This window comes from Acomys russatus, chromosome 12 (genome assembly GCF_903995435.1).
Source record: "Acomys russatus chromosome 12, mAcoRus1.1, whole genome shotgun sequence".
Lineage (NCBI taxonomy): Eukaryota > Metazoa > Chordata > Mammalia > Rodentia > Muridae > Acomys > Acomys russatus.
In genome coordinates, this window is record NC_067148.1 from 61,199,465 (window position 1) to 61,215,850 (window position 16,386).

The 16,386-nt window shown below is 40.7% G+C and overlaps 2 protein-coding genes across 4 annotated transcripts in view; both read left to right on the forward strand.

Moving 5' to 3' along the window:
- The window catches only part of Yes1 (YES proto-oncogene 1, Src family tyrosine kinase), a 49,944-nt gene extending 46,899 nt beyond the window's left edge, over nucleotides 1–3,045 (forward strand). For 2 of the 3 annotated variants that reach the window (XM_051154506.1, XM_051154505.1), the window contains exon 12: nucleotides 2,071–3,045. In XM_051154506.1, the coding sequence (XP_051010463.1) occupies nucleotides 2,071–2,279 (209 nt within the window). In that variant the 3' untranslated portion in view covers nucleotides 2,280–3,045. The remainder of the gene's footprint in view (nucleotides 1–2,070) is intronic. The other variant, XM_051154507.1, reaches the window with a different exon arrangement.
- A 5,343-nt stretch (nucleotides 3,046–8,388) lies between these two features.
- Enosf1 (enolase superfamily member 1) overlaps nucleotides 8,389–16,386 on the forward strand; it is a 36,741-nt gene continuing 28,743 nt past the window's right edge. Inside the window, exon 1 of the mRNA XM_051154508.1 lies at nucleotides 8,389–8,535. Within this exon, the coding sequence (XP_051010465.1) occupies nucleotides 8,452–8,535 (84 nt within the window). The 5' untranslated portion in view covers nucleotides 8,389–8,451. The remainder of the gene's footprint in view (nucleotides 8,536–16,386) is intronic.

The window sequence follows — 16,386 nt, forward strand, 5'->3', positions numbered from 1 at the left end:
AAATCCTTCTGCCTTTGCCTCAGCTTCCACTCCTGACTTTAGAGCTGCTATTACAGGCATGCATAAGCCACCCAGTTGGTTACATAGATGCTAAAATATCAACTCTGGTCCTCATGACTGTGTAGCACTCTTGGTTAGGAGCTACCTTTCCAACCCCAATAGTAATATTTTTTAATTAATTATCATTTATTTTATGTGCATTGGTGTTTTGCCTGTATGCATGTCTGTATAAGGGTGTCAGATCTTGAAGTTACAGACAGTTGTGAGCTGCCATGTGGGTGCTGGGTATTGAACTCCAGTCCTCTGGAAGAGCAGTCAATGCTCTTAACTACTGATCCATCTCTCTAGCCCCTAATAGTACTATTTTTGAGAGCTATACTTTAAATATATAAGCTGCACAGAGTTATTAAAATTCAAAATGTTGAAAGACATACTATGCAAATCCTAGCCAAAAGAAAACCTGTGCAGCTGTGGACTTCAAGGCAAGAAATATTATTAGAGACAAAAGATCACTAAATAATGATAAAAGGGTTAGCTGAACCAAGGAAGCGTAAAAATTCAAACATGAATGAATAACTAATTACATACCTTCAAATATATGATATGTAAATAAATGTTCCAGTGAGAAGCAGAATATAAACAATGTATAGATTTTCTTTTTATTTTGGCAGGGAAGTGCTAGGGATTGAACCTGGGGCCGTGTATGTGCTAAGCCAGCATTCTACCACTGAACTAAGACTGCAGCCCCCCAGATTCCCAGACTTCAAAAGAGGAAAAATAAATATTGTCCATCTTTGATTACTGAAAAGGATTTATGTGTAGCATCAACAGTTTATGTTTGCTACTATTATTATTACAAAAATATTTTAATATTAATATTACAAAATTACCTCAACAAATGTAAATGTCAATAAAATACTAAAATTTATTGACAGAATATAAAGCCATTACTATCGATTTTAAATATTAAGTGTTAGTGCCTTCATCTTTTTATTGAAGCATAGGTACAAAAGAATTGACTTCCTACCACGTTTGGAAGTTATGTCTTTCTTAGGAGAATTTTTGTAGGAAAGGTTTATCTTTCTAAAGATTGAGTGGAGGCTTCTTCTGTCATGTTTTACTTTTAAATCTTTTGCCATAAAAACTTTTCAATAGTTCTGATTATCAGAAATTCTGAAGGACCAAATCTTGAATGAAAGAGTTGTTAGAATTAAGACTGGAGTATAGCTCAGTGGCAAAGTGTGTGTTTAGTATGCATAAGGTTCAGAGACTGGAGATATGGCTGAGTGGTTAAGAGTACACTGCTCTGATCCAGAGAACTGTAGCTCAGATCCCAGCTCCCACACCAGGCAAGATTCAGGGTAGTGATTTGAAATTGTTACGTAGGGGCTGGAAAGATGGCTCAGTGGTTAAGAGCGCCACCTCCTCTTCCAAAGTCCTGAGTTCAGTTCCCAGAAACCATATGTGGTTCACAACCATCTGTAGTGATCTGATCTCCTCTTCTGGCATGCAGGTTTACATGCAGGCAGAACACTGTATACATAATAAAAAATAAATCTTTAAAAAAAAGTTACGGTACACACACACACACAAATAGAATTAGGATTCTCTCCTAGTTGTGATTCCTCATTAGCTCAAATTGTAGTTATTAAATGGTAACACCTTTAATTCGCGCACTCGGGAGGCAGAGGCAGGTGGATCTCTGTGAGTTCAAGGCTAGCCTGGTCTACAAAAGTGAGTCCAGGACAGCAAAGGCTACACAGAGAAACCCTGTCTTGAAAAACCAAAAAAAATACCAATACCTTAAATATGCCCTAAATTTTCAGTCAAATTTAGTTGGCATTTGAAGATGCTGTGTTACAAGGAAAACTTTAGATAGAATGAAATATCCATTAAAATATTAAAATACAGATTATCATTCATGTCTCAGCTTTTCTTTATATAAATTGATACTTAATTTTATTCTATTCTCTTTTTTTTTTTTTTAAATAATTTCACTAGACAAACTTGATATGTTTTCGGTTAGTGGCTAGGATATTAACTCCTGTTTTGATATTCATTTAACATCAGGTATGGTAAACCGTGAAGTGCTGGAACAAGTGGAGCGGGGGTACAGGATGCCTTGCCCCCAGGGCTGTCCGGAATCCCTCCATGACTTGATGAATCTTTGCTGGAAGAAGGATCCTGATGAGAGACCAACATTTGAATATATTCAGTCCTTCTTGGAAGACTACTTCACTGCTACAGAGCCACAGTACCAACCAGGAGAAAATTTATAATCCAAGTAGCCTGTGTGCACAGATCTGCCAAAATATATAGACCTGGTGTGAGCTGCTCCTGCACAGGAGCAAGAAGATGACACTCTTCAATCTGCATGTAAACTGGCAAACTGGAATTCCAGATACGGTTGCACGAAACCACTTTTTTAACCAAGTGTTAAACTCTAAAGTACCAATAATGCATCAAACTTACTTCAGGGTCCAAAGAAAGTAGAGCTAAGATACCCTTACTGTGTGGGTGATACCATGGTAAGAAAGAGCAACAAGACTACTGTCTACTGGTCACTTCCTTTTCTTCCCCAAACTCATAAAAGTTGTTAAGAGAAAACTATGTATTGTTATGGACAAAACTTGGGCCATTATACCACAGTAAAATCTAAACTCAAAGAACTTCATGGGACCAAATAATTCCATTCCAGTTTAATTTTTCTTCCTTTTTTTTTTTTTTCAAAAGTTTTGTTTGTTTTTTTTCTGTTTAACAGTCAGCATGCAGTCTTAACAGAGGCCTCCTTTTGTGTGAACATGGGCCAAGTCTTCCAGAAGCAAAAAATGGATTGATTATAAACAGCATCAAAAACTTGAATAAGTGTTAGACCACAGCCGTGGAATTTGGAAGCATAATACACTACGTTCACACTTCGTTCATAGAACTGGAAATTAGAAAAACTAATTTTTTTACTTTAGTCATTTGTTGAATTGTTGAGCTTAGATAATGAAGGTAACCAGAAAGTGGATTAATCTTTTACAAGCTTATATTGTTTTTTTTTTTAAAAAAAAGGTATGTACAATTGAAATTATACCACGCAGTCCAAAGGAAATTTTTAAAAATATTTGCATAGCATGAAAATAAAAATCCAGCATTTATGCAGTCAATTTAAAAAATACATGGAGTACTGTGAGGTGTTGCTAGTATGTTTTTATGGTGATGGGCTCCACAAATCGAAAACATCACTAGATCAGGGATTTGAATGCACTTTGCTTGTATTGAGTATAGAATAGGAAAGAGGAAATGTATTTAAAAGAAATATGAGAGAAGAAAATGTGAAAGTTTTACAGGTATTGGAATGTTTAGTGTTGGTGTTGTGGAGTGACAAAATGGCTTTGCTGGCACTCAGAGTTCCTCATTAGCTGTTTTCTTAGACTTTAAAAGTTATAAAGTATGATTGTAAAACTAAGTTTTCATACACTAAATAAGTTTTACTTCCTCAAAATAGTGAAGGTAGAGCTTTAGACTAAAATCAGTGGCCCAGCTTTTATACCAGACCCTTAGGACACCGGCTTTTAAATCTGTTTGAAACTCACATCTCAAATATACTTGATGAGCATCATATTTCCTTTATAATATAATTAATTTGAGGAAGAATATTATGAGTAACCATAATTTAAAGGGGGAAATTTTTGCCTATTTAAAGTGCGGAAGTAAAACATTCAAAATGAGGGTTTTTCTGACTCAGAAATTATGAAGTATTAATTTGAACTGGGTAGTGTTATGGTTTAATGGAGTCTGCTAAATAAAAAGTCTAATATTTATGTTTTTAAATGCTGTACTTTATAGTGACATTTTGAGGCATTACATCAAGATCACCAAATTTAAGGATCTGTGCCATGGTAAATATGTTCCAATGTAAACCTTTTTAAATGTGACAAATGAACTTCATGCAAGTCGGCAAAAGTTCTGGTACTAAAAGTTGTATTTGTTTTTCTTTTCACTTGACCTATTCAGTACTGAACCCTCTGCCGAGGTCTCCTGAGAAGAGTGGGTCCTTATTTGCCCTGACACCTGCAGTCTGTGGCATGAGTGTCATAAAGGGCTTCATGTGAACTATGGTATTGTAGTTTATTTAAGCATTCTTTAAAGGGTAATAAAAGTATGTTTATGTACTAATGCTGATCAAGAAAATAAGGCAGGAAAAGTTGATGGTATTCTTTAGATCTCTAAAATCTAACTGAACAGGATACTTGTTCCTTATAATAACAGTTGTATAGTGAGGGTACAACACTAACTTAATGTGTATTCAGTTTAAATTGTTATGTATTTTTAAATTGTCAAGTAAAAGAAAGTTTTGTACATTTGAAGATTTTTTTCCAACAACTTTAATCTTTATTGTCTTAACATGGAACTTTAACCCTTACCAAAAAAGAAAGTTGGCAAAAGTAGCCTTCTAGCACACTTTTTTAAATAAATAATGGTAGCCAAAAACCTAATATTTTTATAAAATATTGTAATATTGTTTTATGGATAATTAAAATAAAAATTTTTGTTGAATGCATCTATGTATTTTTTAAGTTGCTTTTCATATTTCATGAATTTTGTAAATATTGATATATTCTGAATTTATTCTTCTATTGGGGAAAAATGTTCAGTTAGAACTTGTAAGTCCTGAACAACGTTAAAATCAGTTTTCTTAAATTCAGAACACTATTGAACTTATTTCACATGATTAATTTCTTGTGTGTAGTACATAATATTTTCTAAAATTATATCGGCAAATACAGCTACTGTGTCACATAGAGAAACCTGGTGATTTAAATGAAGCTGTCTGCAGTCAATATGAAGGATGTAAAGTAGAATAGCCACGTTGGACCATGCGGAACTTACTTTCCTAAAGTTGCACATGAACCTTTTCTATAATTCTCTTTTTATGGGTTTAATGAAAATAAAAATTTAAATGTCTAGTCAAAAGCCCTTGTGATTTTCAGCACTATAATTGTGTTAATTACTTTTACTTTTAACACCTACTTCATGTAAAATTGTTGCCCCTTTGCATGATTTTAAAATATATATATTCCGAATAACAGTAAATCAACACACCAGGCAGTAGTGGCTCACACCTTTAATCCCAGCATTTGGGAGGCAGAAGCAGGGAGATGACTGTGAGTTTGAGGCCAGCCTGGTCTACAGAGCAAGTTCCAGGACAGCCAGGGCTACACAGAGAAACCCTGTCTCAAAAAAAAAACAGTTTATCAACACAGTGCTTTCTTCAATTCATTATGTGGTATATTTTAAATCCCCTAGAATGTTTTTCCACCTGAGTGTAGTATACATGCTTCTAATCCCAACACTTAGAAGGCAGAGTGTAAAATTAATAGTAATAATTAATTCATACTATTAGTAATATAGCAGTTACTCTTTTGGTTTGGTTTTGGTTTTTTCAAGACAAGAGTTTGTCTGTGTAGCCTTGGCTGTCCTGGACTCACTTTGTAGACCAGGCTGGCCTCGAACTCAAAGTGATCTGCCTGCCTCTGCCTCCCAAGTGCTGGGATTAAAGGCGTGCGCCACCACCACCCGGCTGCAGTTACTCTTTAACCAGCTATTTGTCCAAGTAAAGACATGTGGAGACTATAAGATACCTAATTAGCCTAGAGCACAGTACTTAGCAATAATTACTCCATCCCAAACCTCCAAGCTAGTCTAGTTTCTCCCAGCAAAATTTTCCCAGTCCTACATGCTTTTTAAATCATTTCCTTGCTTTGGGTCCTTTCATCTGATACTGCTTGGTCCTCTCCTGGTGGCTCAGTCTCCACTTTCTCCACCTCTCACTTGTCCTGGATATCTCACCCTATTCTCTCTATTGCTCAGCATTGACTGGATGGTGTTTTATTGGCAGAACAGAGAACAAATAGTGACATGTTTGCACAAACTGGAGACAGGAGATACTTAGAATAAACATCACAATGCCATGTCCGGATTAAAACCAGGTAGTGGGGTAAAGAAATCAGAATTTGAATGAATAAGGGTAAACTTTACATAGTCCACAAAAACATTATGCCAACAGCAGAGGCAGGCAAATCTCTTATTTCCAAGCCAGCCTGGTCTACATAGACAGTTCCGGTCCAGCCAGGGCTACACAGTCAGCTCCTGTCTTGATGAGTGGCTTTTAATGTTACATGTGCTTGATTGACATTTAAGGTGTACATTTATATTTTTGCCAAGTGTATTTCTTTTTATTCTTATAAAATACCTGCCCAAATATTAAAAATTCATATCACCTGTTTTATAGTTTATGCTTTTTGTTTTTAACATTTTTATTCACTTAGAAGCTATTGAAATATAAAACATGACTTTACAGTTTGTTATCTCTTATTTTCCTGTGGTTTCCCTACACAGTGTAAAACCAAATCAGTCTTGTCCATGCAAATTATTTATTTTGAGACAACCTTTAGATTCTTCCCTTGGGCCATCAATTAAAATTGGATCTTAACAATTAAACAATTAACTTCCTTAGGCAAATAGTGGTAACAATGATGAAGTTGGTTCTTCAAGAGAAAGATGAGATCTCTCCACCAAGCTCTACGTCTACAGAAATGTTTTCCTGGCTTGCACACAGCATCTTAGGAGAAAGAAATTTATCTAGGTGGGAATGTTTAGAAAACATTTGCACTTCATGTTTCTGGAAACTTTTCTGAGGAAAAAAGAATTGGCAATTTGGTGCTTAAATTCCCACAAGACCAAATCAGCTGGAGATGTGGCTTCCTGTAAAAGAGCAAGTGCCAGCAGCTGTGGCTGACAACCACCTGGGACCTCATTTACCCGCCCTCCTATTCCTGTCTAGGCTGTTGATCAACAAAGAATTAATCAATGTTGGATCATGCCCATCTTTTAGCAGCAAAAGTGGCATGAGGATTCTTTAAAAACCAAAAACCCTGCCCTCCCTGCAGAAACACATTGGCAGGAAACAGTACCTGTAGTACTGACTTCCAAACATTTCACTTATTGTTCAAAGCATTTCCCCAGAGGTATATCGCCTTTCGGAGGATTTGTTTTATGTTTGTGCTGCAGGTGCATGTGGGGCATGTGGGAATCAGAAGCCAGGTTCGAGTGTTGCTCCTTCTTTGTTCATGAGGCTCATTCCCATTTCTGCCTCCAATATCCCTACAAGAACACAGACCCATGCTACTGGCCCTACCTTACATGGGCTCTTGGGATTGAAACTCAAGTCTTCACAATTGTTTGGCAAGTCCTTTATCCACTAAGCCATGTCCCCAACATCAGTGAGCCTCTAATGTGATATGAAAATAAATGTACCTGCAAACTTGAGTCGGGGAGTGTGGAATGTGGCATTAGAGCGTCTCAGCATTCTCGCGTTTTCCCAGACAGGGCTTCTCTGTGATTCCCTGGCTGTTCCATCTCCCTTTGTAGACCAGGCTGGCCTTGAACTTGATCCACCTGCCTCTGCCTCCCCTAGTGCTGGGATTACAGGCGTGCCCCGCCCCACCCCCACCCTCACCCCACACCTGGCTCTCAGATGGATTTTATAGTCCCGGAGCCTCCGCTTTTTCAGGAAGGCCTCAACTTTGATGCCACGGCATTGCCACTTAATTGGCTATGTGGCCTTGGATAAGTTACTTAACGTCTCCGAATTCACATTCAGGGATAGGACGCCCCCCAACCCCTGCAATAAAATGTCTTCCCTACCTACCTATCTTGCACAGTTGGGCAGATGAGAGATAATTTAAAGCAGTTTGCATTATAGTGGTGTTGTCAATTTATAAGATAATGAAGACTGGGGTCACCTTTTAAAGTGTGTGTGTGTATGTGTGTGTGTTTGTGTGTGTGTGTGTGTGTGTTGATTGGGAGCTGGCGAGATGGTGCAGAGGTTAAGAGCACTGACTGTTCATCCAGAAGTCCTGAGTTCAGTTCCCAGCACTGCAATCATATGTGTAGGCATAATAAATAAATCTTCTTAAAAATGTGTGTGTGTGTGTGTGTGTGTGTGTGTGTGTGTGTGTGTGTGTGTGTGTGTGTGTGTGTGTGTGTCAGCGACTGAACTCAGGTCATCATGCTTGGTTGCAGATGTTTGAACTCGCTGAGCCATCACCACACTGGCTTTGCAAGATCATGACATTTCGAACCAAGAACCTGACCAGAGAATTACGTAAACTTAAGTTAATGAATCTGCTGGGTTGCATTCACAACTTTGCGCGGCCACATGCTGGACTTGTCTGGCTTCCCAGTGCTGTCCTCCGAAGAGCCCGTCCCGCGGCCGTGCCCTCACCCCCCCCACCCCGCCTCACTCCCGCTGGAAGTCCTAGTACAGGTGCGCGGCCACGCCCCCAGAGAGCGGCCACGCCCCGCGCCCCGACCCACCTCTCCCTCTCTCCACTCAGCGCCTTAAATCTTTCGGCCCTGGGACCCAGGCCTCCTATGGCGTGGTTCTCGGGTGCCTGAGGAATGGCTCGCGGCAGGATCTCTCGGCTCTCAGTCCACGACGTGCGCTTTCCCACATCGCTAGGTGGCCACGGCTCCGACGCCATGGTAAGCGGGCCACAGGGTTTGCCCGTGCGAGGCGAAGCGCCTCTATAAAGTGAAGAAGGACTTGGGGGCAGGGCGGATGCCTCCCGGAGGAGCAGGAGTAGCCAGCATTTGCTACTCTCTGGGGAAATGGGGAATTCCCTCTGTCTTCTGTCCGTCTGTCAGTCCCTCTCTCTCTGCCTCTGCCTTCCCTCTCCCCCTTTCCTCTCCCTCTCTTTTTCTTCGCCATAGTTTTACAACTCGGGTTTTCCTGGTACGGGTACAATGCAGAGGACCAAAAGGGTTCGGTTGATTCTTCATCAGAAAGCGCTGGCTGTTTCCTTATTGGGTACATAATGGGGTTTACAGTGACAGAGACCAGGAACTCCCTGGCTGGGAATGTGGGGTGGTGATCCTGCCTCTGCCACAAAGCACTGAGAAGACTCCCTGCCTCTCTGCCACCCTTTGCTCATCAATGGAATGAAAGTGTCACAGTCAAAACCAAGTGTCTAGTGACTGTGGGTCACTTGGGAGCGCACTCATGCGAAGTCACTGTACCTACAAAAATGATTAGGAAAAATTAACGAGTTCTACTTGTGATAGTCTTTTTTGTTTTGTTTTTCAAGACAAGGTTTCTCTGTGTAGCCCTGGCTGTCCTGGACTCACTTTGTAGACCAGGCTGGCCTCGAACTCACAGTGATCCTCCTGCCTCTGCACCTGAATGTTGGAACTAAAGGCGTGCACCACTACACCTGGCAAACTGTGATAGTCTTATAACAGGAAATAAAGGAAGGGTATAGATTTGGGCCGCCATCGCAGTGCTGAAGGACTTCTTACTAGCTGAGACTGTTAAGAGGTTTCTGCTCACTTTACCCATTAGGCTGATGCCATAACCTAAATAGATGCTGGTGTCCATCTTTGTTTGGTCTTCAGCCCTGAATGTCTTCTGGGCCCTGCTGATCCCCCAGAGAGATACCACACTAGAATTCTAAGAGTTGGATCTATGCAGAGTGAGAGTATGAAAGCATGCCCAGGATCAAGGAGAAACAGTGTTAGGGACGTGGTTACCTGTCGCCAAGAAAGAGAAATGTGATCTGGGAGCCATGCCCAGAAACTCTCATAAGTGTTTGATTAAAAACAGGCTTCTCAAAACTAAATGAATATTTTATATGCAGAAGAATGTTATCTATTCTGAGCCTTTAAAAGAAATCTGTGTCCTTTTGTATAAGACTATGGTAAATGACTTTAAAATCTGCTGGGTGTGGTGGTGCATGCCTTTAATCCCAGCATTCAGGTGGCAGAGGCAGGCAGGTCTCTGTGAATTCAAGGCCAGCCTGGTCTACAAATAGCCAGGCCTATTAAACAGAGAAACCCTGTCTTGAAAAAAAATGAGAGAAAAAATCTAATCACAGTCCTTTGTGGACTTACAAGTAAATGTTCATAGTCTTAGCAACTTGTAAAATCTAAACCCCTCACTGAATGTGACTGTGAGGTTTAGCAGCTGAGCATAAATTATATAATCTCTTCAAGCCTAGATTTTTTTCATCTGTAAAATAGGTCCAGCAGTATTTACTTTGTGCATGTGGGTACCTGAAAAGGTCCTTATACAGAGAAGGCTTCCAGCAGGAGTTAACTTTAATTATCCCTTGTGAATAAAGAAACTGAAGCAGAAAGGACTGATGTAAACATGACTTGGAATGTACGAAATGTTAAGACAACATGGTTCATATAGGGACAGTTAAGAAATGGAATATACTTCTCAGTCTCAGTTGGGTACGAGGTTGGGCTGAGGAGAGACTATTTGATATCTGTATTGGAAGCTCATAAATACCTAACATTTCTGTTGGGGAGACAGGGTGGATGAAGATTCTCAAGGCCTTCCTAGCAGAATGTGCTACTTTGCAGTTCTTGATGTTGTGGCTTTGTTTGTCTTGGGATACTGGACTTTCCAGCACTCAGCAGCAAGGAACCTTTCTTGAAAAAGACCTATCTTCAGTGTCTGTAAAAGCAAAGATTCCAGATACAATTTGCTTTGCTAGAAACATGGAATACTCAAGCCTACACATATTTACTAGTTGTTTGTGTGTGTCAGAGCTCACCAAATAGACAGTGTGCTCCACAGCTGTGAGCTCATAGCTGCTGCATGACCACCTGTTAGCAATACTTTTGCTCAATGTGAGCTCCCTGGTTCTTTTTCTGGCCCTCGTTCTCAAACCTCAGCAGTTAAAGATGTTCACGAAGTCGCTTCCAGCACTCAGTAGATGGAAGACAAAATACTGTTGGTCTCTTTTCTGTCTTCAAACTGATCCTCTCGTACTTCTCTTCCTGTCTTGCTCCAAAGCTAATATGGACCTGTGTCTGCATTTGTCCCCGCCTAAACTCCGGAGGCCCTCACTCCCAGCCTTTCCATCTTCAAGTTTCTCATTCATTTTTTAGAAATATGATTTAATTTTAGACTTACGTATTTTATGTAATAAGTGTTTACCTGTCTGTATTTATGTGAACCTTGGGCATGCCTGGTACCCATGGAGGTCAGAAGAGGGCATTGGATTCCCTGGAAATAGAGTTAAAATGGTGTGAGCCACCAAGTGGGTGCTCACAGTTGAACCCAAGTCCTCTGGAAGTCAGTGCTCTTAACCTCTGAGCCATCTCTCCAGCCTCTTCAACTGTCTCCTTTTCCAATGGTTATCCCCTATTTAGGAGAGTCTGAACTTGATAAAAATCTGTGTTTGGCTCCCTTTGGTCATTGCCATGCTTCTGGCCTGTTTTTGTGTTTTATATCTACTTACTTCCTCTCTAATCTGAAATCCATTGTTATTTCCACTTCCGTGCCCTTGTCCCCTCTGCCACTTCTCAGGCTATCTATCTTCAGTTTCATCTGAGTCGGTTTCCTTGCCGATCCCTTCCTGACTCTTCCTTATTCCTGTGCTGTCCCCTTCTTGAAGGCTTTCCCATCTTGTTCCATACTCCATGTTTTCAGTGTCTAAGCCTTTCTTTATGCCAAAGTCTTTGTGATTCCATTTCTGGGTCTGCATTCTCACCTCAGGTCTAGCTGCTGTCTAGACATTTTCTGCTTAACTTTTTTTTTTTTTTTTTTTTTTGCCTTCATGCTCAACACTTCTAAATCAGAAACCATCACCTTCTATCTCCCACTTCCGAATCCCTATATATACACTTCCTCCTGATCCTCTGTGATCTTGCTTTTAGTCACAAAGACTCAGAAGCTTCAAGTTACATTTGTCTCATCTTGTCCTTTTGACCCTCTCCTAAGGCTTTAATGGGGGATTTCTTTCTCTTATTACTTGAAAAAGCAATATAAGCCTGTAATCCAGAAACTGCCAAGGAGAGTTGAACTCTTGGAATTTCCCTTTTAGCATCATCTCTTTAATTTTCACTCCAAGAACCTAATGATTTTTCTAAACCAGGGGACTGTCTTGGTTACTGTTGTTCTATTGCTACAGAGAGACACCATGTTCAAGGTGGCTTATAAAGAAAGCATTTAATTGGGAGCATACTTACAGCTTCAGAGGGTTAGTCCATGACCATCATGGCAAGGAGCGTGGAGGCAGGCGGGCACTGGAACAGCAACAGAGAGTTCACATCTGATCCAAAAGTTGCAAATGCGGGCTTTTGAAACCTAAAACTTACCCACAGTGACCCAGTGACACACTTCCTCTGGCAACCCCTCACCCAGTCCTGAACAGTGCACCGGTCATATGGGAGCCATTCTTACTCAAACTGCCATAGGCACAAACTTCTGACTATAAGCCAACCATTCCCTTCATTGTCCTCACCACCACTGCTATAGTCTTATTCTGTTTTATGTTGCTGTAACAAGATCCTCAATGCTGTGTAATTTATGAAGGAAAAAAAAAAACAGATTTATGTAGTTTACAGGTATGGAGGTCAAAAAACATGGTGCCAGCCTCTGCTGAACCTCAGTGAGGACCTGGTGTAGAACTGTATCGTGACAGAGAAGGAGGAGGAAGCAGACATGTCTGCAAAGAGCATGAGTGTGTGAGTGAGCTGGCCAGTTTTCGGATAACCCATTCTCATGCAACTAATCCAGACTTGTTTTGCTTCGTTTTTCATGTCGTCCTTCACCATATATCTGAGGATTACCTTAAATTCTTGGCCCTCCTGCCTTTTTTTTTTTTTTTTTTTTTTTTTTTTTTTCAGTTTTCAAGACAGGGTCTCTCTGTGTAGCCTTTGGCGATCCTGGACTTGCTCCTGAGTGCTGGGATTAAAGACATGCACCACCACACCCAGCTCACCTCCTGCCTTCCAAATGCTGAGATTTTACGCATTCACCACCATACTCAGCCCCTAATGCAGTCTTAAAAGATCTAATGTAGTCTTTCTGTTCACTGGGGCACAAATAACTAATTGTCCTTTAATAGCCAAACAGCCCAGCATGGAGACTTCATGGGTGTAGCTTCCCTGACAGTTCTAGGAGATGCAGTACCACTGCAGACACCCTGCTCCTCTATCTCCTATAGTATCTCTACCCCCTTCTAAGCCTTAAATGGAGGAGTTGTATTGTGGATGGATCAGTTGGGCATCACACCATCACTTGTTTTCTGCATTTTGATTTGTTATGGTTTCTGTAATGGTCTCTGTGTTGCAAAGAGAAGTTTCTTTGGGTAGGTCATAGACCAAATAGATTGTGTTTATATATTTAGGAGAAACGATGTGTAACAATTTTTAAAAAGAGACCAGAGGCTGTAAATTTGAGAGAAAACAAGTGAGGCTAAAGGGTGGAAAGGGAACAGAGACAAGGATGTGATCATATTTTAATTTTAAAAATTTTTAAATAAAAACTTATAAAAGGTCCACACACCTCTAAACATCTCTCACTATGACTCACCATGAGTTCTAGACAAACTATATTCAGACTGTAATATTTATCTTACCCATGGCATCCTTCCTTCCCCAGTGCTAGAAAGCTCTGTCCTCCACAAACTGTCTTAGCGTCCAAGCTCTTACAACCTGACCCACCCGTGAGTACATTCATCTGCCTGTTTTTCATAGTCTTTATCTTTTCCAAGGACTTACTATGTTCTCTCTGATAGTATTAGAGTTTTGGCAACTATTGCCTGAGTGTGACTTCCTCAAGAGGAGATATCTGTGTCCCCCTCAGCAACCTACGGTCTCTGACACACAGGCTACACTTATCATCACATCGCCCCATACTGGACTTTAATGTCAACTCAGACCTCCCGTCTGTTGTTCACCCCACCTCCCACCTCTGCACTGAATCTATGAGAGCTTGCAGTCTGCCTCCGTAAGTTACGCACACTGTGACCTTGGACATCTCTAAAACAAGAATAGTATCACCCACTTCATAATATCACTCTGAAGATCAAATGATTAATGTAGAGCTTTTAGAATTTGCTTGGCACAATAATTGTTACACAGCATAAATTATCTTAGAGCCTTATGTAAAACTCACCTTCAGGGCTGGAGAGATGGCTCAGAGGTTAAGAGCACTGACTGCTCTTCCTGAGGTCCTGAGTTCAATTCCCAGCAACCATATGACGGCTCACAACCATCTATATTGCGATCCGATACCCTCTTCTGGCATGCAGGTGTACATGCAGGCAGAATACTATATATGTAATAAAAAAAAAAACAAACCACTCTCTCCCTCAATCCTTGTTGTTACCTACATTCCTTATTAATGTCTTTAGACCTTCTGCCTGGCTTTTTCAGTGTCCATATCTGGCATGTCTATGCCACCTCTTCACCTGATTCACTTCCAAACCAATGCTATTAGGGACCTTTTACTTCTCTGTTAAAAACAAAACAAACAAACAAAAGCCTCTGGCATTTGCATTGCTTTCTCTGCCCTTTGCACATCCCTGTGGTCCTTGCCCCTTCAGGAAAATTCCCCCAGGATCTAGTTCTTCCTCACTCTTGAACTAACTACTGTGATAGTTCTAATTGACCACATATATTATTACCTAAACATCTTCTCATCTGGCCCTAGGTTTTGCCTCCCATATTGTCTTCAGTGGTGTACCCATCTGTAAGTTACCCACACTCTAATGGATAGCTACATACTCATGCCCAGGCATGGATGGTTCTAGCTAAACTCAATGGTTCACAAAACAAAAAATGATAGTGAACTCTGTCTCAAAAAAAAAAAAAAAAAAAAAAAAGAAAAAGAAAAAAGAAAGGAAAAGAAAAGGAAATTATAATGTGAAAGGGACTTTAAGGGAATAGTAGGAAGATAGGGGGCAGTGTGAGTGACTAGAGTGTACTATATACATACATGAAAATTATCAAAGGATAAATTAATAAAACATTGTTCAGTAGTAGAAAATTAATGTAACATAGGACAACATGAATTACAGAACTCTGCTGGACAAGGTTGAAGTCTGACATATCCAATAGCCATTTGTGCTGGATCTATGATGATGCACACACACACCCTTTCTCAGCAGGGTTCTCACTCCACCTGATCTGGTAACCCTAGATCTTGTAAAAGCATCACCTAGTCCTCCAAGAAGATTACAGTCCAACCCTTTCCTGATAAGAAACCTGTTCATCAAAACACCCCACGCTATACTAAAGAGATCCAAGCCTTAAGCAAATGACCTTTAATTGTACCTAGAAGTTCTTCCCCCACCCATAGGATAATTGAGTACTGTGTTTTCCTTCTTGTGATAGGACCCCATGTGACTGCATGTAAATGAGGTACTGTGTCACTGTATGTAGATTAAGTATCCTGGCATCCTTAGCCCCAGTGAGTCAGACACATTCATCCACAAACCCCTCCCCACTGTCCAAGGTTTATAAATGAAGTCTGGCTGGTGTACTCTCTCTCGGACTGGACACTCCTCCACCATGATTGTCTGAGACTCCATTTATTCTGGGGAAGAACTGCCGTTGGATGCCTGGTGGTCAGGCAGCGATGGCAGAACTGCCTTGGCATCCACTGGAGCCTGCTCCATCGCTGCCATTAGCTGGGCTGACTACTGGTGAAGTGGCCGCTCTGGCCTGTGTCTCACCAGAAGGACCTGCCGGTCAGTTTCAGACATCCACCTGCTTCCTCTGCTGTGCTTAGCACGCATCTGAAGAAAGAGCTGTGACACTTTTGGTTTCATCATGGGCTTGCAGAGCTCCTGAGTCTCCATGTTTTTTGATACCAGCAATCTCATTCTAAAAGAGCTAAACTGTAACACCCTGTAGAAACCACCCCCTCAACCCCCACCGAGACCCTGAAACTGGCCTAGTCCTGGGGCCTCAAGCCACACCCTAAGCACTTTAAGCCACCCCTGAGTGGGGGGGGAGGGCAGGGGAACAAGCCCTTGAGATGTCTGCTCTGTTCTCTTTTGGGAGCAAGCAGAGCCTGGAATGACCTGCAGGACATGGGACCCAGGCCACCCACCAGATGCTGAACTACAATAAATTAATGAGTTAATTTGTCTTAAAGTTTTATTTATTTTCTCCCAATAATTTCTGAATCTGAACTGTTGCATTGTCAGTCTACATAATCTGCTACAATGGAGAGCTATCCAATTTTATACATGACTTTTCTAAAAATTTTGATTTATTATATTTGAAATTACTCTCTAAAATCTTTTAGAGAGATGTGATCCAAAACTCCTGGGTTTAAAACTAAACTCAAAACCAAATTTTGACATCATTGCAAACTGGTTTAAGAATGTAATCATAAGAGAGATGATGGCTCAGCGGTTAAGAGCACTGACTGCTCTTCCAGAGGTCCTGAGTTCAATTACCAGCAACCACATGGTGGCTCACAACCATCTATGATGAGATCTGATGCCCTCTTCTGGCCTGCAGGTGTACATGCAGCAGCACTGTATACATAATAATAAATAAATCTTAAAACAAACAAACAAACAAACA